Source organism: Anser anser (assembly GCF_964211835.1).
Source record: "Anser anser genome assembly, chromosome: 12".
Taxonomy (NCBI): Eukaryota; Metazoa; Chordata; class Aves; order Anseriformes; family Anatidae; genus Anser; species Anser anser.
Window position 1 is genome coordinate 21,698,022 of NC_139733.1, and position 22,631 is coordinate 21,720,652.

Here is a 22,631-nt window from a genome sequence, read left to right on the forward strand (position 1 = left end):
CTCACAGGGCGCTGGCAATTTGATCTGCTTATTGGCAAATATTGGAGAATGGGATCCAGTGCCTAAACCTCGCTGTAAATAGCCGGGTAAAAAGTTGGCAGGAATCAGCCTTACTTCTGACAGTGGCTAATGTACTTTAACCTGAAAACACACAAACAGGCTTCACCTTGAAAAACGCACAGGAGACCATTCCTTTCACCTTGCAGGTTTCCGTGCAGTTGGGCTCCTCAATCAATGCAGAGCTGGCACAAGTTGCCAGAGTTGTCTTTGTTTTTCAAGCAATGGATGATGCAGAGATTATAGGTTATTGCTCCAGGGACTTCTCTTTTCTAAGACTCCAGGATTTTAAAGGAAAAAAGGCTCTCTCAATATGTTTTGTAACAGTTTAGCATCTACTGTTGGGGTGGGGAGGATAGCATTTATTAGCCTGGCTTTTACATACCTTCCTTATTACATGAAACATTAAAATCAATTGAAGTTCAGGGAGGTACTGTGGATAGGAAGTATGTGGCTTTTAATTTAAAATATGCACACAGACACACTACTTCAGCTTTTTTTTAATATCCGCTTTATAGTACCTGTCATACTCGAGGCAACTGAAAATCTTATAATAACGATGCATGTTCTTCTTGGAAGACAGCAATTATATCAATACCTTAAATTTTACTAATAAATCAATAGCTAATTAGTACAGCTATTAGACCTTTGAAATACCTTATCCACAAATAGCTCTGTATGAGAACACGGAGCATTGGAGGAATCCGCAGTCCTAGGGAGGAGGATGAAGAGCAGTTGGAGGCAGCTTTGTATTCACAATGACACACTGTGCTGTGGCTTGGCCAGACGTGAAATTCATGTCAAACTGACCAGGAGTAAATACAAAGGTTTTTAATAGTCTAGGATGCTGGCAACAGCTTTCTGAGAGAATTTCACAAATTCAGGTCTGTTGGAAACACTTGATGAGACAAAAGCCATTTTCAGACAGATCCGAAATCTTTTCCCATCTTCAGCCACTGCATCCAGAACTCGTGTTCAACGCAGACGGCAAAAAATCAGCCCGGTATCGATTTGTGCCTGCTGGATAGCAGGTGCAGTCAGGATGCACAAACCCTGGGAGCAGTTCTTGTGGTTTGGCTTTCCCTGTGCTTCTCCAGGTGGCTGCAGACCTCTCTGGAAGCCACCATGGCACAGGACCGCGAGGACTTGTGGCCACAGGTCACCGGGTGCGGGACGTGGCACTACCCCTGTGGTGACAGGCTGCCCGCGTGCTGGGAGATGAATGAGGGTAACGGATCGAGGCAAGGCTCAAAGCTGCCATGTCTGTAGGTAAGATTAGTGCCATTGATGGAGTAAACCCCGAGCCACAATTGTCTCCCTTAAGGACTAATTTCTCTGTCATTGATTGACCTCCTAAGTTGAATCTGGCTTGTCCTGCATTGAATTAAAATATATATAAGCCATGAAATACATTTTATGCCAGTGTTTCATTTAAAGCAGTACATAACCTAGTCATCTGAGATGCACAGATTCAGTTCTTAGACACGCGGCATTCCAGGGCAAGGCAGACAACAAACAGTGTCTGCATTTACAAGTAGGGGTTATGTTCAGGATGCCCAACTGCTGTCTGAAATTTGTGTAGCACGTCAAAGGTGAGTGAGCACAGTCCTTATGTGAGTGAACACAGTCCTTATGGATGATGTCAAACACACCTATCATTTCTTTTACGTTTGTAGAGGAGTTTTTATTACCCTCTTTGGTTGCCACGATTGTGGTCATTGTGTCCCTATACAATGGCAAAACAAATGAGCATGAGGTAAAGTGAGGCAGTGACCATTTTTTCTCTATAACCCACAGATTTGACCAATTAAGTAATGACCCAGTACCATGAGTTGCTGTAGCAATGGCCCTAGGGGAATGGAAAGCAAGTGTGGTAAGCATGTCCAGCAGCTGAAAAACCAAGTCCAGCGTTTTGTCTTGGGCTCGGTTGGCAGTGTGCTGGTGCCATCCTGGCAGTTATGTCCCTGGTCACAGCTCAGGTCCATGAGTGTTGCACGTGAACAGCAAAGGTCACTTATTCTGTCTGGAACCCGTAGTTAAGTCTATGGGAAAGAGCTCTTTATGGTAGGTTTTTAGGTAACACAGGTTTAGTGTACTTACTCCTAGTGACAGAGTGTGCTTGGAAATATTCCCAACAGTTAAGTTATGAAGCAGCTTTTGGGAACCTGTGGAAACTTTTATATTATTCATCTCCTAAAACCAGAATGTGTGTATTTGTTATTTTGAAAAGAAAAATGTATATTTTTTATTACTGCTCAATAGTAGCAACATAATGTATTGTGTCAGCATTAACAGAAGTACTTTAATTTCCTATCCTTTTTTCCTGTGGTTGGTTACATAACTGCTGAATGGTTTAATCAGGGCTAGAAGTTAACTTACAAGACATCAGAACAAGATCGATTATTATGTATTTAAAAGTATCTTGCAGAAAATATCCCCTTGGTGATTTCTACTATTTCAGCGGTGCAACACGTGGCACACTCTGTATTATCTTCTGTAACTGATCTTATGGCCGAGAAGCCCCAATGTTGTTGTTCTTATAATCATTCATTGCTCTATCCTGGGCTGATAGCATCCTCAGCAGAGCAGTGAGAGTTTATCTGTTTATTTTCCTGATGTCAGCTGCGATGACTCAGGGAGAAGGAGGCTCGGTAAAGAAATTTGTGATTTTCTGCAGCAATGAAGAACTATGCTTTTATCATATACTGAAGGGAACATCTGTGATCATAATCATCCTGTTGACTTATGAAGATAACACCAATTACGTTCCATTAAATGAGGTTTTTGTCGTAGTACAAGTCGCTCATTACACCGCACCAGGAATCGCCTCCTCCCGGTGTCTAGACCAGGCGCGAGGCAGACGCGCTTGCTTTGGCGTGCGCGGATCAGGTAACAGCATTTTATCTGAAAAGCGCTAACTTGACAGCGTTTGGCATAATTAATCATCTGGCACTTCAGTAGGTGAAATTACAGCGCTGCCGTGGCGCAGGCGGGCTGACGGAGAGGCTTTGGAGATGAATTCCTGGAGCCGGGGCTGACCCCGACTGCGCTCGGCCGCCGCAGGCCGCAGCGCAGGCAGCTGCTGGGGCCTGCTCCTGACCTCCCGTAATTGACAGACTCCGGGCTCTCCTCGAAGGTCAGAGCACGGCCGCGTCAGGGTGAATGTGTTTAACCCTGCCTTTAATTCAGAGTGCTTCAGATATTCGGGTCACTCATAAATGGAGTCCTCAGGCCAGCGCTGTCTCCATTTCAAATGCCGGAGCTCTTCCACACCTGCATTTATGAGAGCGAAGATTTATTTCTTCCTGTCGTCTGAGCTTTAGGGATCCTCCGGATTTTTATAGTTTCGTTACTGTCTCTGAGGAACATCTGACACTGCTTTTGAACTCAGCCATCAGATTCTTGCCTATCGCATGTCACCTGTCAGACACGGCTTTCCACTTTAACTGTGTCGGTACAGCGGTGATCTGGGAAGCAGAGGTCTGTCAGGATGGAGAGGCAGGAAAGAGAAGGGGGCATCCAGCTCGCAGCCGCTGCTGGGGACCTGCAGTGTGCTGGGAGCCCGGCCCGGTGACCTGATCGATGGCACCATGAGGGGTAGGAGAGAGGTGGGTGCCATCTTGCTCGTCCACTCTCACAGCCTGCAGGTGACTTGTGTCTGTGGTTTTTGTGAGGATACCGAGATCCCACGGCCCAGGTACAACGGAGAGTTACAGAGGAACTTCAAAAAGAGGGGTTTATGCACTGGTAGGGTGGTACGGGTGAGAAGGAAAGAGCCTCGTAGCTTTTCAGCTTTGCTCCCAATGACAGTATCCGATTTTGTTGTTGTTTTGTTTTCTTTCTGTATCTTGACTCATCCCCAAACATGAGGGCCAGCCGTGGTGCAGAGGCACGCAGGCACGATGGCAGCCCCAGGGCAGAGGCGGGCTGGTTGCTGTCCCCAAACAGGCAGAGCTGAGACCCTTCCCTTAAAACAATGTTTTGTGCAGGACATTTTAAATCTCCTTTTTGGAAACACATCTTTTGTTGCTTTTGTATGGGAAGAGCCTTGAGCAGGTCTTGTTCTTTAAGAAGCCTAAGGATAATTCTCAGCAGGAGTACCTGATATAAACATTTCTTTCTTATCATTTCAAAGCCGTTAGCACCACTTGTGCGTGTGGTTGATGTTAATAGAAGTGAAAGGCAAAAAATAAAGAGGGATCCAGCCAATTTAGGCTTTTCCCATGCAGGAGGCTGTAACGCAGCTGGCTAACCTTGCCGGTGCTGCGCTGCGTTAATCAGCGCTGCCCTTGAGCTCTCCTATCTAGTTCTCTTCCCGAAGAGTTGCTCTTCCCAAGGTGCAGTTTTGTCTTGAAGAAATACTGACTTGTAGCTCTGTATGAAAACTCACCGGCATACATAGCAGAACCCAGTTCCCTCAGCAGCAAACAAGGAGAGGATTTTTATCATTTATCCTGGAAATACTCCAAGAATTCTCGCCTCGCTTTAGTTATTATCTTCCCCCACAGTGTGGAATATTCAATTAAACCTTCTCTCAAATTGGCCATAACTTTCAATGAAAATTAAAGCAGTCCTATTTAGCTAACCATATCCATCACTGGGCCTAATGTTCAGAGAGAATAAGAATGGTTTCACCTGTTCGTTTGAATTAACCTCAGCTGACATTCTTCATGTTTCAATTCTTCAAAAATGCAGGAAGACAACAAGCATCGAGCATCACGCTGAATATGCTGGCTCTCAGGTCTGGGCTACTGGAGGGATACAGAAAATATCTGTTTCGTTTGGAGTGTATTTAAATGAGTCTGGTGTTTTTCAATAGATTTTGTGATTCACTAGGAATATATATTTATATATATATATATCAGCAGAAGCTAGGATAACAGAATGTTCTGCTAAATTATCTATCACATTCTGTCCAACAGCATATGGGCATACACTTCATACTGTGTTTAAAGCTGATGCTTTTATCATGAGATCACTGAAATTTCCTATACCCTGCGTTTTCCTGAAAGACACACAGTTCTCTCGAAGGATGCAGAACCAGAGTCGTAGCGTATTTGTTTCATCTGACAGGGGGAAAAATGCTTTTTGGTAACCAATCTTGTTTGCAACTTGTCTTAAGCTCAGGGCAGCTCCGTGTTCATTCCGGGTTAGCTCATTTCGGGCTTGAGCAAAAGAAACGTAACTCAGAAAAATAAAATCTGTCACTAGGAGAGTGGCTCAGCAGTTACCTTGTCCAGGAAGGTTCCTTACTGCATTTTCCCAGGACAGTGACAAACCTGTAAGGAGTCGCACAGGTTATGCAATAGCTGCTGAAAATCATAAAGAGCAAAGTGAGCTATAATAACTGAGGGGAGCAAGAGTGGCTGTCATATTTGTACTCACCTATGTGCACTGCATCATCATGCTGGTCAATTAAATATCTCAAAGAGAGCCTAATGAATACGATTTGATTTTAAAAAGGGAGGTGGGGGGCAAATAGAAAACCAGCTTAACTCAGAAAAGTGCCTTCATTTAGCATCGGTGGGGTTGTGGATCAAGCTCCTAGGGCTCATCAGTGATAAGCTGAAAACTGGTTTCATGGCTGCAAGTTCCTGAGCATCACTGCAGTAGGAATGGAGTAACCACTTTTATAAAAAATAAAATGTGAAATTCACATTTAGAATTTATCTGGATAGCAAAACTTTTTTCCTACAAAACATTGCTCTATTTTGTAATATAGTATTGCATTTGCCTGTGCTGGCAGTAAGTATGCGAGATCCCTTCTTATCCAGCAACATTATAAGTTAGTTAAAAATATTTATGGCGCTGGTACTTTTAGTGTTCTTCCTATAAGAATCTGGATGCAGTTTGTTCTATTTATTAATGAATGATTAGTGTTCTTTGAACTAAATCCACACCTTCTACAAGGCGCCATGGCTCCACTGTTGCCACACGTGCCGCGGCAGGGTCCGTGTTGCAGTGTTCTCTATCAGGCATTCGGCTGTAGCAAGAGGACAACAGACGAGATTAAATAGTTTGGACTTGCTTATCTGGGTTATACACTGGCAACAATAAGAGAAAAAAGAAAGAGTAGGCACTCAAAATAATTTTATCTGCACGGTGTTGCGAGGCTGTTCCCTCCCCTTGTGTTCTGATCCGCCGACAGCTGCGTTCAGAGCCCCTCTGCTGGCCCTGGCAGCAGCCCCGTGGTTGTGCCCAGGCTCTGTTCTTGCCAGCTAAAGAAAGGCGAGCAATTTTTTTCTGTCGTGTAAAAGCTGAGTGTTAAACAGCATCAGTAGCAGATGATGTAATTTCTGGAGAGCGACTTCATTTGGTATCTTTTGTGCGCTTCTATTGTGTGAAACTGTAGCTTAGGCAAATTAAGTTCATTAGGCTTTTCACCTATTTCTGAGCGTTTCTAACTTTGTAGTTCTCTACCTTTGGTGTCTGTGACTTCTGAATCATACACTAATGATGCGGACAGGTTGCAGTGTCCTGCAGAAGCGTAACTCCCCGCCAGGCCCCCTTGGCACCGTGTCACCGTACCTTAAGAGCAGTGTCACCCCCTGCCACAGCACCGGGGCAGTCCGGGCCCTGCTCCTGCAGCCGAGCGATGTCCTGGGCACGCGGGGACGCATTTAGTGTTGGGGGTTCGGGCCCTTCCAACTGTTTGTGCATTTTCCAACGCTGTCTACTTTTTGACTCAAGGTTTGTTTTCCTGCGAGGGAACCTGACTGATTTCCTGACCAAGAATCTGACCCTTGGCGTGATGTGACACAATATAGGTGGACACATGATAATTGAAATAACTCTAAATGACAGTGTGGCGTGACTGGAGTCCTTTGGTGGGGACACAGGTGACACAGCCCGAGCCAGCACGGTTCAGTATGTGAATTCCCTGCTACGGTTTGGCTTCTGCCTGCCCCAGCATGTCGAAGCTCCTTGCTTATGGGAGTTAAAGCGAGGACCCAAGCTTCAGGCCAGCTTCTGAATTTTACCATTAGAAAATTAAAATGTATTTTAATTCTTTTGTTTTCAAATCCATTAATATAGTACTCAGAGCTATAATCTTTATGGGCCAGATTGTAATATTATTTCTCTCAGTAAATGAATCAGCGCAACTAGTTAAGGAGTCGAGCAGCCCTGGGTCTCAGAAACAAGTCAGGATTTAATCATCTAGCCCTGCATGCTTTACGGTTATTATTATCTTTTTCTGCCAGCAACAGTAAGTTGCACACAGGTATAATTTAAAGCTAGAGATTATGCGGAATGTGTTTTGAATAATAGATGAGTCTCAGTCAGATATCGTTAACATATAATTAAAAATAAAGATAAATACAACTGATATGACTATATTCTTCGTGCAGTCTCTTTTGTGGCAGTACCTGAGGGAGGAGACATGGGAAAGGTTGCTCCGTTATAATCTTCCTGGCAGAGTCTCTCTGAAATCACTCTGTGGAAAAGACAGAATTTTCTCCCCGGAGTGCAGAGCTGTTGTTCCATCTCCCGATACACCCGGCTGGCTCCCCGAGCATCGCGGGGCTGCGAGGGCTGTTCCCAGTCATCCTCGCCCTCCTTCGGTCAGGAAGACGCATCTTCTTCTGTTCGTTCACTTTTCTTTCTTACTTTTTGGTATATCCTATCATCTTTATTTTATATTTTATTTATTCTTTCTCCTCTGACCTCCTATATGGACAAATTCTCTGCATGTCCATCCCGACGGACTCGTGGCCCCACAGCAGCCCGTAGTGCCGTGGGCTCAGGTCGCTCCTGTCCACGTTAGGTTGGGTCATGGCACGGGTGGGCATTTTCCAGCTACCTTGCACCATGGGTGGATTGATGTCAATCATCATTTGTATTTGTGGAGTATGCTGTGAGCCAGGCTTTCTGGTGGTCTTTGCATACGCGGGAGAAACGAGCAGCATCTGGAGTGTGGCCCACTGGGCTTTATTCATCTCTGTCTAATGTAATTCCTAGGAAATAAGTTCAAATGCAGATATGCATTTCAAGTCCTTTATCAATACATTTTTAGGTCAGAGAACGTTTTTGGCATGAAAGTCTTACAAGAAAAGGGGTTTTGTTGAGCTTTTTTTTTTTTTTTCTGGTGTCAGAGGAATCAGAAGTACCAACTACTTGGGTTTCTTCCCACAGTTGGATTCTGCCTCTTCTGTGCTAGTTTTGCTCTCAGAAGCAGAGATGCCAAATACAGCAGGAGATGAAAAACAAATTAAAGTATTTTGAAGCTTTTATGTGCTTCCAGTTACTGTTTAGATTGGAGGGGGGGCAGAAGCAGGAGCCGTGCCCACCTGGTGCTTGGCTGCTGCACTGCAACCCGGTGCAAGCGCTATTGCCAGGTACAAACCCTGTTGGTGCTGCTGCTTATCTTCTTGTTACTTACGGTTATAATAATGCTGTACTGGGTGACCGGAGGAATAAAATCAATAGCATTGTGTAACGTGCCAGCTGTGTGCTTGAGGTGGCGAAAGCCAGGATGCTGAGCGAGGCCACGTGGCCCCTCTGAGCTGCTGCTGTGCGGCTACAGCCACCGACTGCGAAGAGCGCTCAGCTCTTGGATGGCAGATCCAGCCCCGCTGAGGGAGTTTCTGGGGAGCTGTACCTGCTGGTCAACATCCAGATAACATGCTGTGTGGCTGTATTTAATAATGTGGGGTTTTTTTGGTTTTTTTTTATAATTTACAGAGAAAAAATTTCAATTTTTAAAAGTGAAGCTTAAGCATTCCAATTTTACTTGAGCTATGTTACAACCATAAGATTGTGCCTGTTCCCATTCATTGAGCTTCGGGTAGAATCCCAATCTGTCCTCTAGTTAGTGTGCAAACGTTTTCATGAATGTTGAGTCCATGCAATGTTCATTGGCTTTTGAGAAAAAAAAACAAAACACACATCTGGCTTCTCTAAAATCGAGTGTTGTTACAGCTTCTTTTTAGGGTGAGTGGTAGCTGGTCTCTTTCTGACAAGGTGCTGTTTTAGCTTCTGATGCATGGAGATTCCTGCAAGTCTCTCATGTTTTTCTTCTCATTAATGCAGACGACAACACACTGCACGGGCCGGTTTTCCTGCAGGAACCGAGCAGCGTGATCTTCCCGTTGGATTCAGAGGAAAAGAAAGTGAAGCTGAACTGTGAAGTGAAAGGAAATCCCAGACCAACTGTTGGGTTTGTTGAATGCTTTACTGTTCCTCAGCACCATCACCGCATTACGGTCGTGTCCCCCTGCAGCCTTTCTCCTGCACATGTCACCCAGTCTAACTCAGCAGTGCCCCTGGGGTTCTCTCAGTGCTGATACCAAAGAAAAAGGCACCAGCAAATCAGAATGTGCTGCAACACAATTGCAAAATTTGGTTCAAAAAGGTTATGAAGGGATTATAAATCATGTTGGCTTCCTCATTTGTCCACACACATGGCAAAGCTCTTAATGTTTTTCAGCTTTATTAACTGCTTTGAGATCCTCATGAAAAAAGATGTTCTATTTCTGTGGCAATGCTGCTGTTCTTGTTCCACACATCCACTTGGGCTGATGTAAATCATTTTGGTTGATCCCCCCTTTCCTCCCCCCCCACCCTTTGGTACCTTTCTTACCGTTTTTAACCAAAGTAAAGGGCGCTTTGAAACCTGTGGGAGTCATAAGACCTCATCCCACCTGCTGCCTTCTGCCAGTGACGGCTTGATGTAGCAGACTGTTGATTTGCTCATGCAAAAATATTCCTTTTTTTTCTGCATAGGTTCAGGTAGAGGGAGCTGCTCCGAGGCTGCGGCTCCCTCGCATGCTCCACGGCAAGCAGTGGGGATGACAGTTGCTGTAATTGGGACAATGTGGTGTTAGAAATTCTCAGTGCCCCAGTTAGTGAAAACATCTGCTGTGAGTGAATTTTCTTAAATTTAAAAACAAACAGCCAGCTTAAGTCAGGAGAGGGAAAGAAGCCTCTGTGGGCTTGAACAGTTTAAAGATTCTGTTTCTGGGACTTCCTCTTGCAAAATGATTAATTCCAAAGAGCAGCAGCACTTGCAATAACTACAGAAACATTAATCATATCAGGGACTGAAATATATGTCGAGGATATTGCTTTTTCAGTTACATACTAGAATATTTCAATACTGTGCAAGAAACTTAAATTTTCATGCTTTTTTTTTCCTTGAGTAGTCAAAGATGTTTTAAATCTTTATTTCCTACATGTGGTATTTTCAAATACACAAGAGTACCCATTAATATTAGCAGGATTTAACTTTGGCATTTTGTACTATAGGTGGAAATTAAATGGGACCAATATTGACATCGGTATGGATTACCGCTACAGTGCAGTGGAAGGCAACCTGTTGATCAATAATCCCAACAAAACCCAAGACAGTGGAACGTACCAATGTGTAGCAACAAACCCATTTGGAAGGATCGTTAGCAGAGAAGCAAAGCTGCAGTTTGCCTGTAAGTACCAACTGCATCGCAGCCTCGGTTCTTGTGGCTTCCTACAAGAAGTATGAGAGCAATGCCTGCCTTTCTAACCCGTTCTGATCCGTTACGTATTATGCTCTGAGCTGTTCATGGAACAGAAAACACCTGGATCGAGAGGGTAAATGTGTGTGAGGAATGGGTGTCTTGTTTTATGCTTGCTTAGCTGTAATATGCGGGGTGCAGTGTCTTTATTTCTTGAGAAAGGGACCACCTGGCAAAGTAGCTGGTAAATGGGGTTTCACCACTGATTTTTCACTCCATGGAGAATTAATACTTCAAACGTTTTAAAGGGGCGTGCTCTTTGTAAAGAACAAATTCACTGTGACATTTTTCATAACTCTTTATGTTTTAGTAGTTTGGTACAAATACTTGGAGGTACAAGTGATATTTATACCTGTGTACGTAAAAAGGATATCAGAGGCTGCTTCATATTTATTTGGGGTTAAATTCAGCATTACACCTTCTCGCCAAAAGCTAAAGATAACAAAAGACATAGGTCTTAATGTGAATTAGCATTATATGAAATTAGGAAAAGCTGTTTTGGGGTACAGGATAGAGTCCATAAGAATGGGCAAATGATAGCAAAATGGGCAAATGAAAACCATCTTTTTTCTCACCTAGTCATGAAAGGAAAGGCAGAGAACAGACACAAGGGCATAATTATTCGTCTGTCATCTGAGTGATGCCTCTGTGCCATTGTCCTGGGAGGGGCGTACACAGCAGCTCAATAGTTACAGCAGGACCTACTATGGAATATCCGTGCTCAGAGTGCAGGAGTTCAAGGCATGCCCTTGCAGACATAAAGACATCAGTGGTGGTGAGCTGGGTGTTGAGTTTAATCCCAAAGATGGTTTTGATGAACTAGTAAAAGGAGCTTATGTGCTCCATCTCAAAAAAAAAAAAAAAAAAAAAAAAGGCACCAAAAAATGGATAAAGATGCCAATAAACGCCAGGTTCACACAACATTGAAAGGTGATTTGTAACAAGAAATATTACTGTGCATAAAGTCAAGTCCTCCGTCTGCACGCATAATTTACAATATATTGTCAGTTTGCTTTTGACCTGCTTGTGTTTGTCCATGACTGAAGATGCATTTTCACTGTGGGTGGGTAATGAACAGCCTCCTCAATACCAGTCTGGTAACTCCAGATTTCAGTATGTCAAGGTGATTGCTTCATAAATACCGCCTTGGTCTACGTCTCGAGAGACTACATTTTCTTGGCAGGTCCCCTCTTGCTCATTGTGGCCTTCTGTTGGCTATCAGGGCAAGCTTTTGAAGCATCATTTAGAGCTAAGCACTTCAGCACCCCTTTTGCTGGGATCATACTCTCAAAAAAAGTCAATCATGTAAGGACAAGCCAGGTACCAGGTTCCAGCTCTGTAGACCCTGGTCATGGGTTTCAAAGTCCAGGGTGTGGGACCAGGAGAGAGGATCCTGATGCTGTGTGACTCAGTGGCAATATGTTAATTTCCTTGCATGCTTAAATGAACTAATTAACTAGGAGCTTGCAAACACAGAGGATCGGGGGGGGGGGAAGAAAATCAACCTTCAACATTTTAACTTTGCTTCAGATACAGAATGTTTATTAAGTTCCAATTAATTTATCTGTCTTGATGAATGGTACATCTGGCAATAATCTTGCAAGTTTTCTAGTTGACCAAAACCAAATCTGGTTTGACTGATTCTTAATTAAGATTGAATTCAAAAACAAAGCTTGTTCTTTTCTAGTTAAAATAATGATGGCAAACCTCAATAAATGTTCAATTCCTGAAATTTCTTTTACGTTACTAAAACTATAATCAGATTAGAAACATTTGGATTAAATTAAAAATAAAATAGCATTTATCAAACTAGACTCTATGCTTTGACAAAACAGCTTAGACATTTTAAGGTGTGTAATCAAAGGGACTGCAGCCAGAATTAGCTGAATTATGAAATATGCAGAGCATATTCCAAAAGCTCTGCCTCTAAGAACCAATAAAATTAGGCACGTGTTAGTAATGCTTGTTTTTCAGCCTTGACATCCAAGACATCTAGATGCAGTAGCACTGCTTGATAGAGCTGCTTGCCTGAGTGTTTTTATTCCAAATATTACTATTTTTGCATTGCCTTTTGTAGGTTCTGGGTGGAACAACCTTAAAATAATGTGTGTGGGGAAAACCCTTTCTAGCCACTGCACAGCTCTGTTAAGCCTGTTTGCCCTCAGATGCTCTCTCAGGATTTTTCCCTTTTATCAAGTTATTTTCTCTGAATTTGCCCCCTTGTGCAGCACCTGCATCTGCTGAAAGCCTGTGGCTGCACACGCAGGCTCTGCCCCACCTTTGGCTCCAGCACTGCAGCTGGGGTTTTGTAATCCCCATTCTGTTGCAAGTTATGGTTTAGCTCTGGAAAGCCATTTCGTTAGAGACTCACGACTGTGTTTTACCAGTCCGTAGCTTCCCCATTCATCCGAATGAGCTGTTATTTTCCAGCCTGACCCGTGTATTGTGTGATTTTTGTTTTCTCGGTTTTGTTCCTGAGGAAAGTTGCTGCAGGTTCTTCTGAGACTGGTGTCTGGGGGTTTGAGCTTTTTCTTTTTTTTCTCTCAGGGGGTTAAATTCTCAGTCCTGGGGCATCATTAATATACGTTCGTTCGTTCTTCGAGGGCTATATTATTCTTCTCTGGCATCTTCACTGAAGATTAAACTGTGATCCAGCTATTCAACCTCGTGTGCAGGTCAGAGAGGGTCAGCAATTTAATCCCTGAAATATGTATTTAGGTTACAAACTCATTACGATAAAAGTGCTAATATTTTCCTCCAGTACTTGCTTTGTGATATATCATTTACATTTCAAATTTGTTTTTTTTTTTTTTTCCTCCAGTGTTATTTGCATCTGAAATAGAACATATTTTGAGAAAGGCAGGAATCTGCTGTGCCACGGTAACAGAATATGGATTAATGATACCCTAAACGCTGTGCTTATACCAGTACAGGCTCACCACAACAAAAAAAAAAAAAAAAAAAAGCTTTATACTCGGAGTATGGATTCTAATAATGGCTTTTCCAAAATGATACACAAAAACACAGCTGAACTAGATTAAATTATGTGCTTTTTATTTTAGGGTATGGAACTTAGCTTGACAATTTTATTCACTGTACAGTGGTTTCTGTTTGGAAATAACACTGAAATCAATAGGAAGTTATGCCTGGGAAGAAGTGCAGCTCTCAGGCTGCATTTCAGAGACGTACCTGCTCGTTCAGACACATGATTAAAGCTGTTTACTATGGCCCAGATCCTGCTTCCGTTTAAGTTGAAGATAAAACTTGTATTGATTTTTAGTGGCACCAGAGTTGGACCATACCTCTCAGAAAGTGATGAATGGGCAAGTTGTTCCTCATTTTCTCTGGCACAGCTTGAAGGTGCTGAGCAGCTCTTAGCTGTGGGCAGGAGCCTGGTGCAGCCGCTTGCAGAGCAGTGTGTGGTAGGCAGGACGTGCTCCCAGTGAATGTCCCTGCCAAATTATTTCTCCTGACTGTGAAATAATTTACAGAATGGAACATCAGTGCACACAGGTGCCGAAAGTTGCATTTATGCCCACATCTACATAGACACGAACTCACAAATAAATTACTGGGAAAGGCTGCAAGATTTGGCCATCCCGATGTGAGGCAGCATCAACGCCTTCCTCGGAGCAGCTCTGAGCTTGTTCTGCGCGGTAGTTGCAGGCCATTCTCAGACGTATGTGTTTGGAAGACTGTGCAAAGGAATACTCGTTAAGATTTCATTTATTTTGGTGGACTCCACCATTGCCCATCTTACCTGCTGAGCAGCTACTGCCGATTGTCTGGAGGAAACGTGGAGTTTCCTTTGATCCTGTAACTACACAGGTCCACCCTAATGCAGCAGCTATTTTCTGCAGTTGGCAAAATAATATTGCATTGTGCAGGGGGGAGCAGAAATGAGACCCCAGGACCGGGGAGCAGCCAGCCGAGTCCTGCCCTGGGGGTGCTGGACTGGACCAGCAGCAGCACACAGGCGCAGGGCTTTCCCCGGGCTGCAGAGAGGGGAGAGGAGACAAAATGGAAAGGGAGCAGCCACCTCCCCCAGGTCAGGCAAGAAGGCTGAGTTTGCATGTGGAATTTATCTCAAGCTGTTCCCTTGTGTTTGAAGATTACCCTGTGCCTGCAGGGATGGGCTTGGAGGTGGCCATCCCCCAGTGCTGACTGGGGCAGCAGCCCCAGCGCTGCCTTCATACGTTTTTCTCTTGAATCGCTCAAATCGTTTATAGAAGCTTTAACTTTCTTTGTTGCCCTGAATACATCTTTAACTGCAGGGAATCAAACTATTGTTTCTGAAAACTGTTTCTTCCCACACTTTATTAAAGGGATTTGTTTAGTAGAAGTGTTTCTGCGGAAATAATTGTTATGCATGAATTAGCAGATAGGACTCAGCACTGTGCAGTGCAAATGGTAGCAGAAAATACAATAATAATGCGGTTGTAATGAGAATACTTTGGGGCTTTGACCTACCGTCCCAAAATAATTTCGTTATGATGGTAGAAAAAGAAAATTACTCCCAACATTACACTGAAAAGGATTTTTTTCCATATTCCCATTGCTGGAATAATTCCTGTTATATCTTGCACCCGAGCAAATCCCATAATTTTTGCTATTAGTTGCTAAGAAACAAATTATAATTGCTGCTCAAATTCTTTACTGTTGTACCCTCTTATTGCCCTGAAGTGCATTCATTTTCTTTTTGAAGATTAAACGATCAATGAAGTAATTCTTTCAAGAACAATTAATAAGGAAAACATTTTCAGAAAACCGCCAAAGTATCTGCGTTTTCCTGGCTAAATAAACAAACGCAGCAACAATTGCATTGATTGATCAATGAATTGATGCACTTCTGCTCAGCTGAATGAGGCATTTGGCACCCAAATTAAATCATTTCCACAGTCATTATTAATGTCTGAGTGTTGAGAAAGCACGATGTGCTTTAAACTTCCTGGAAATGAAGAAGAATGGGGTGCGGATTGTTTTCTCCAGTGTCAGACCACAGCTGGGGCAGTGAGCGTGCACTCCTTGCTCAAGTATTCCTGTGCTTGTTCAGAGCCTTGGCTTCAAGTCCGTGCCTCTTCTCACGGGTTGTTTTTTTGGTCTGGGTGCTGCCTCCTGTTCACTTTTTTTTAAGTTCCTCCTGATACTTTTTTTAAGTTCTTGGTCCAATAAATAAATCTGTTTTGGTACAGATTCTATGATAAGGGAATTTTCCTTAAGCTTTTCACCCTTCCAAAAGGAACGGTAGTTTTGTAGCTCCTGAAACCCCACCAGTAAAGCATTGTTTCAGAGCTTGCGAGGGCACTTCTATGCCAGAGACACCCATCTCTCCAGGCTGCCCCAGTCCCACCAGCACTTAGCACTCAATAAAGGTTTTAGCCAAACTTGGGCAGCAGTAGTGCATGGGCTCCCAGGGCTTGGTTTGGTGTGACACACAGTGCTCTTTAACAAGGAAACAAGTAAATTGATTTGAGTTATTGTACGTGCACAAATGTTTCTTCTTTGCTAAAACCTGAACTCAGCTGTGCAAAGTGCGGCCACCACCGTCAGAGAATCAGCTCACCACCTCTGCACCTTTGCCATACAGTCTCCGATGGAACAGAAAACTAGGTTAAGCCACAGATAAGCTTTTCTTTTTTGTGTTTTTTTCTTTTTTTTTGATGAATAGGACCAACAGGGAGTACGTAACAGAGGATAGATATATAACCTACTTTACTTTAATCTGAGATAGAAGGGCCCTTGCCATAGAACAGAGGATTTCTCTCTGCTATGTTTCCACCCGAGGGTTATAAATAAGATGAATACATGATTACTTAAAAGAGCGGCAGGGCATTTGTAAATAATCAGCACACCTTCTCTCAGAGCTGGCCATGTTGCCAGGCTGTGCTGTTCTTCAGGCAGTGCGTTCCCATGTGCATGTCGCACGGTGCTGCTGCAGGCAGCGGGGTGAGGGCAGGAGCCCTGTCCCGCAGGGACACCTCGCCCCCAGCACCTTCAGTCCCAGCTCGCTCACAGCCCGGGGTTCTCCGCTGGTTTAGAAATTCAGGGCGCAAGGCACAGGCAATAGGTCTCTTCCATCCCTCTCAATGTTTATTAATTTTACCTTTAATATGTAAAATAAGCAATATCATACATTCTAAGTATATATTTATGCAGATACCTAGGGGCTGGATCTCTAAGGAACAAATGCAGATGTAGTCATTTGTTGAAACTGAACATGGACATGGACTGCTTTGATCACAGTTCGGCATGGTCCGGTGATGTGAAGGTTGCCCCGCAGAAAGCTCTGCTGTTACCTGAACTCTCTAATCTTGAGAAGCTTATCTGTGCTAAATCGTGCTATGAAAAACTCAGGCTGGGCCTGGAAGGAAATAAGAGAGATTTCTCATTTTCTCTGATGTTCTGAATAAAACAGTGAATATTCAGGTTCTTAGCACAGATATTTGGGACAATTTCACTTTTAATTGAGTAGATCTTTCTGCATTTGAAGATCTGTTGACCTGAGGCTTAATCAGTCCCACTGACTTTTCACCTTTTAGCTTAAAACCACCGTTCTCTTTATTGCCTTGATACGTAGGTCATAAAGACAAACACAGAGCTCCCACGGTAAGCTTAAGGAGAGATCAGGACTTGGTCTTTCTTTTCCTTCTTTCCACTCAGCTTTGTGCAGGACCTGATACTGCTCCATTTATCAGCAAAATCCCCTGGTCTCACTCTCCCTCCTGAAGCCCTTGCGAGTTACCTGTGTTACCACCAAGGTGGTCGTGGTCCCTTTGGTGCTTTACCATTGGATTCTTACAGAAACAGAGGATGTCATCTGAAATCTGGCCTGTTTCTAAAAGGCTAATAACCACTACGGTAGGAAACTGTGAATATTAATGTATCCCTACCAGTTGTATTAATCCTCTGAGTGGGGCTATATTTACAGAATATTTTTCTACGTGTTTGTTTGTTTGTTTTTTCTTAAATCAAAGGATAGGAACAGTTGAATAGTTATGTAGATATTATTAGAGTTTCCTTTTGGCATAACTTCAGACTATAGCCCAGCTATCTTCAATGAATACAGCCTTACCTCTGCAAATCATTGATATCCAGTTGGTTTGTTCTGATGGCAGCTAGAAGGATGCATAAATTACAGAGGAAATTAAATCATAAATTTAAATTACTATTTTGACAATAGATGAAATAGCTTGGAAATGTAAATGCCAATATAAAGCAGTATCCTTAAGAGTGCAGTGACCCTGCAGGGATCGTGGTTATCCAGTGCGATTGAACCATACTGTCTTGAAAAGAGAAGATGGCATATAGCCAACTGAAAACTTGTACATTTTAAACAATCTTTCACTCACGACTTGCAGATATTTTTTAGAGTTGATAAGGATATTTCCTTCAAATGTTAATATCTCAAAATTTTGATTAAGAATCCCGTAGAGACCTTGCCTGTAATGTAGTCTTAAAAAGCCAGAGGGGAGCTGGACTCTCTGCCTGCACTGATGCTCCTGATTTCACATGTGCAGCCACAGGAGCCATTCTTCCATCATACAAGGCTGAGATCTGGGCATGATTTCCGTGAGGAGTAGTTGCCACCTTCCCTCTCTCTCTCCATTGCAAACCTTCGAAGTATGTTGGGTCAGTGAACCTTTGTTTTCTGGGCAATATAATGAGGCTTAAGCCAAGTAAGCAGCTGTATATGTATATGCAAAGGAACCAAGAGGACTTTGCACTTTTCTTAATTACTAAAATGACTTCTTGTATCTTCTCCACTTTTGGATCTAAAATTCCTCATCTGTCAAATGAAATAATGCTTTTATTTATTTATTTACATATTTTGAAGAAATAATTACAATCCTTAGCTTGATCTCTACTAATTCTGTATTGATGCAAAATAATATTGTTTTTACATGAATGGAAAATAGCAGTTCCAGGACCCCTAGACCAAGCACAGTTTGTACCCAAAGGTGGACCCCATTGTTGCAAGAAAGCCTGTTCTGCTGATGGGATGCAAGGCCAATGTCAAACAGTTTTAGCCTAGTGGCTGCTTTTCATTGTGTTGATTTTTTCTTTCCCATTTTCCTTGTGCAAAATAAGATCAGGGAGTCAGTGTTGGCATTCAAAGAACAGTGGAGCTTTAAATATGTTTGTCAAAAATTCTCCTGTTAGTTTTCCTGTCTGCAGCAAACGTGACTACCATCTCATAATTCATTAGAAGTGAGAGATGAACAGAATGAAAAAATCTCTCTTCTCTAAGTAGTGCTGCCTGGCATAATAATGTATCTTCTCATAGGCAACCGGAGCAACTGTGTAACCTCTGAAGGCCAGGATCTCTGCAGGGTGATTTTTTGTTTGTGTTTCTATCAAGTAGAGGGAAACTTCAAGATCAGCAAGCTTGTGTCATATTATTTTGCATTATTTAGGGGTCTGTAATTGCGTTAATTTAGCTGCACAAAGTAAGAAGGTGCAGCACAGCAGAGTCCAGTAGCGAGCACACAAAGTGGCTGCTGTGTTAGTGCTCAGTTGCCAAGCTCGAGGGGGCTGTGCAGTATCTCCTGCCTGCCGCTGATGGCAGTCCAGATGGCTATTGCAGAATCTGTGCTGCAAGAGCATGTGCAAATATTGCACTGTTTTGCTAAAAAAAAAAAAAATAAAAATCTAGGAGTAAACTAATTCTGTTCAAGTTAACCCAAGGGAAAATATCTGCCCAGGTTTTCCAGATTAAAGTAATAAAATTTTCTAAGTCCTCAGCATTTTGACTCGAGCAGAAGGGTTTCTTCAAAATGAATGTTTGAAGTACTTCCTGTAGAAAGATAGTAAAGAGGCAGTTTTTATTAAATGGAACGTAAAGTCAAGGAGATTTTATTTATTTATTTATTTATTGGTAACATCATAGCAAAGAGTAATTTGATTTGGGAAGAGAACAGTGGACAGCTTGGACAGCTTGCAGGTATTTATAAGAGCCCCTGTTCAGCAAGATGAGTGGCATAAAAGAAGGTTAAAAAGCACTGGGGCTGCACCGTTGCCTATTCTGGGGAAAGGATGAAATCCCAGCAAGGTGCTGAGGCCGCAGCGTGCCACGAGGAGCCGTCCCAGGGAGGACAAGCAGCTCAGGCGTGATGTGATGGAGGAGGAAACGGTCCAAGCGCTGCGCGGGCATCCGTGACTTGTGCAGCTGTGTTTTGGCCAGCGGCACTTGTAAAGCTGCAGGAAGAGCTCTCGCAGTCGTTGAGATGCAAGGTAAAAGCCTGAGGAGAAATTGTAGCCATGCGGATAGACAAATCAGTCTGTGATAGATGGTGGTCAGAAAGACTTGGCAAGATTTAAACATAGTCTCAATATAAAAACCCAGATAGAGATGTCAAAGTCCAAGATGATGCATAGGTCAGAGATCTGACTGACAAGCAGGGCGGGGAGGGCTGGGGAGGAAAACAAGCTCTTGGCTTGCACATATTTCATTCTGTTTTTCTTGCTGGCTCTTCATATTTTACTTGTCTCCTGCAGACTTAAACAGACGTTTGACTTCAGAGGGGCTGGTCCATGTTCTTAAATAAAAGTCTCCGCAGCGTCTCTTTTCAGAGCACACGGGCAGGCTGCTGCAGGGCAGGGGCTGCGTGTCCCTGTTTCGTGCCCTCTCCTGCGGGCAGCCCCACTGCTGGCAGGTCTCCCTTCCAGGAACAAGTGGGAAAAGCTCAAGTCTGGTCTGGTGCTTAGCCCTGGGAGCTGTGGAAGAGGCTGATGACCGTGCACATCCAAACACACCAGATATTTCCTTCTCTAACCACCAGCGTGGCCATTCGCAGAGCCATTCTCCCTAGCAGGAGGCAGTGTGCCTCCTGTACACGTGTGGTTTGAGTTCAGGCTTGGGAGTCCCCCGGTACACATCTCATGTCCCTACAGCAAAGGCTTATCTGAGAATTTTTGCATCTTGTGAAAATGCTACCCATTTCTGTTCAGGAAAAACAGGGAATGTAAAGGTCTAGAAGTCCAAACTGGACATGGTTGTTTGGTAAAAATGCACAGGCAGAACAATGTTTAATGCCTACAGTAATAAAGTCCAACCTGAATTATTTTCCAGAGGGGAGGCAGGCTGGGAGAATGACAAGATGTTTACATCTACAACTTTTTTTTTTTCCAGTAAAGTAGAAATCCCAGTGAAAATTCTGTTCTAAAGGTCAGATTAGAAAGCTTTCATCCCCAGACTTGTAAACCATTTCTCAAATCAGTGACTCTAAAAATTATTCATTCAAACACCAGCTCTTAAACTAAAATTCTATTAAGCTCTGTATCAAAGGGGTTTTTATTCCGAACTGCACAGCCAGATGTGTAGTCCTGACACAACAGCAAGGACATGGGCAGAAGAACTTAATCTTTGTGTATTTGTGAAAGGGATGACATAAAACCCTGCTTTTAAAAAGTCAGGCACAGGTTTTATAGGGACAGTGTTTAGAGATATTAGAGCCATAAATATCAAGAGGCAAATCTTGTCAAGTGTTTCAAGAGCAAAAAGCTTTAATGCTTTTGTGGGTGCTAGTCATCAGTTAAAGTGCTTTCAGCCTGCCTTCATATAGACAGGCTATGATTTCTTCAAACCAGTGTCCTCTAAAATCTGTAATTGATTGAGATGCACTAGAATCTCATCTTCAAGACTGTATTATGGGCCAAATTAGCATAGTTTATTGCCTGCATCCAATGAAGTCATATTATTCCATGGACAGCAATGCAAATAGCTTCTTTTTTCCATCTGGTTGTGTATTTTATCCAGGATATTAAAGTATGCTCTGTTGTATGTGTATTAGAGTTAGGCAAATTTGATGAAAGCAATTTGGAAGAGGGCATACAAGCTTACCTTTTGGTAGAAGGTTCTTTATTCAGTCAGAACAAGGACGATTGAGCCAATCCCTCTGGTCACCGTTTTGCTGAAGAAGGTGTCATTGCCAGCCTGTTCCGAATCCCCTTGACATCACATCATATGGCCTTTAATCAAAGAATTCCAATTGACTTTGATTCAAGGACTGAATATGGCCTTAAACATCGATCTAAATTTTAGATTGCTGGGATCATATTAAAATTATATAAGGGGTATGAGAAGGTAAACCACATTATGCTCCACAGGTCTCTTTAAGTCATGGTTGAAAATTGACTTTAGGTGTCTTGTCTGTGTGTACATAAGTGGATTTTGAGTTTCTTTCACGTAAATGAAGAAGTAACTACACCTTACCTATGTCATTACAGTATTTCCTATACTTCCTTTTGTTTGGGAACTCAGTTCATGGTTGTTCAAAGTTCATGTGAAGATTAATGTATATAGTAAGAGTGTTGTGTTTTTTCCCACTAATGAAGACCCCAAATTGTCAGTGAAGAAGTTTTTTTAGTTTTCTAGTGTGCCAGTTATTAACTTACCAAATTCACTTTTAACCATGCAAGTTTCTTGTATCCACATTACAACCAAACCTCAGGGGTGCAATATGAAATCGCACAGCCCATGCAATTTAAATGGGAAATGATTCATGTGCTCTAGCTACTACCACTGCATTACTTGCTCTTTATTCACTGATCACTATCTCTGTTATATCTAAGTTTTACTGTATACGTTTTATATAGGTTGGATTCTTGTTGTTTTGTTATACTCAAACCCACTTTTGCTTAGTCCCAAGGTTACGTTCCATTAATGAAGGGTAGCTGTGGGTTTCTACAGACAGCTTCTAGACCAGTTTGCATCCTGTGTCTGCACCATCAAAGCCTTTACAATTATCTTGTATTTTTGGGGTCCCATGTTACAATTCTTTATTTTTCCTTCAATCATATGCATGCTCTATTAAGGTTCACTGAATAGCTCACTCTATAAAAATAATAATCCGTTTGAAGATATAGATAAACACACAGATAAAGGTATTATGCTTGAGTAGCTGCTTGCTATTAACATCAGCTCACTACAGCAGTATCACTGATGTGTTACCAAATTTGCTTACAGAGATCTCTAGAGATAGACTTTAAGTCAAATACAGCACCATACAAGCCACTTTTTCTCTTTTTTTTCTTCTAAGCCTGAATATTAGTCATGTTTTCCTTTGGAAATTAAAATTCAGTGAT

The 22,631-nt window shown here is 42.7% G+C and overlaps 1 protein-coding gene across 8 annotated transcripts in view; it reads left to right on the forward strand.

Annotated features, from left to right (window-relative positions):
* The window catches only part of LOC310880372 (contactin-4), a 300,385-nt gene that overhangs the window by 173,450 nt on the left and 104,304 nt on the right, over positions 1-22,631 (forward strand). For all 8 annotated transcript variants that reach the window (XM_083796070.1, XM_083796077.1, XM_083796071.1 and 5 more), the window contains 2 exons: positions 9,088-9,214; positions 10,303-10,478. In XM_083796070.1, coding sequence (XP_083652196.1) covers positions 9,088-9,214; positions 10,303-10,478 — 303 coding nt within the window. The remainder of the gene's footprint in view (positions 1-9,087; positions 9,215-10,302; positions 10,479-22,631) is intronic.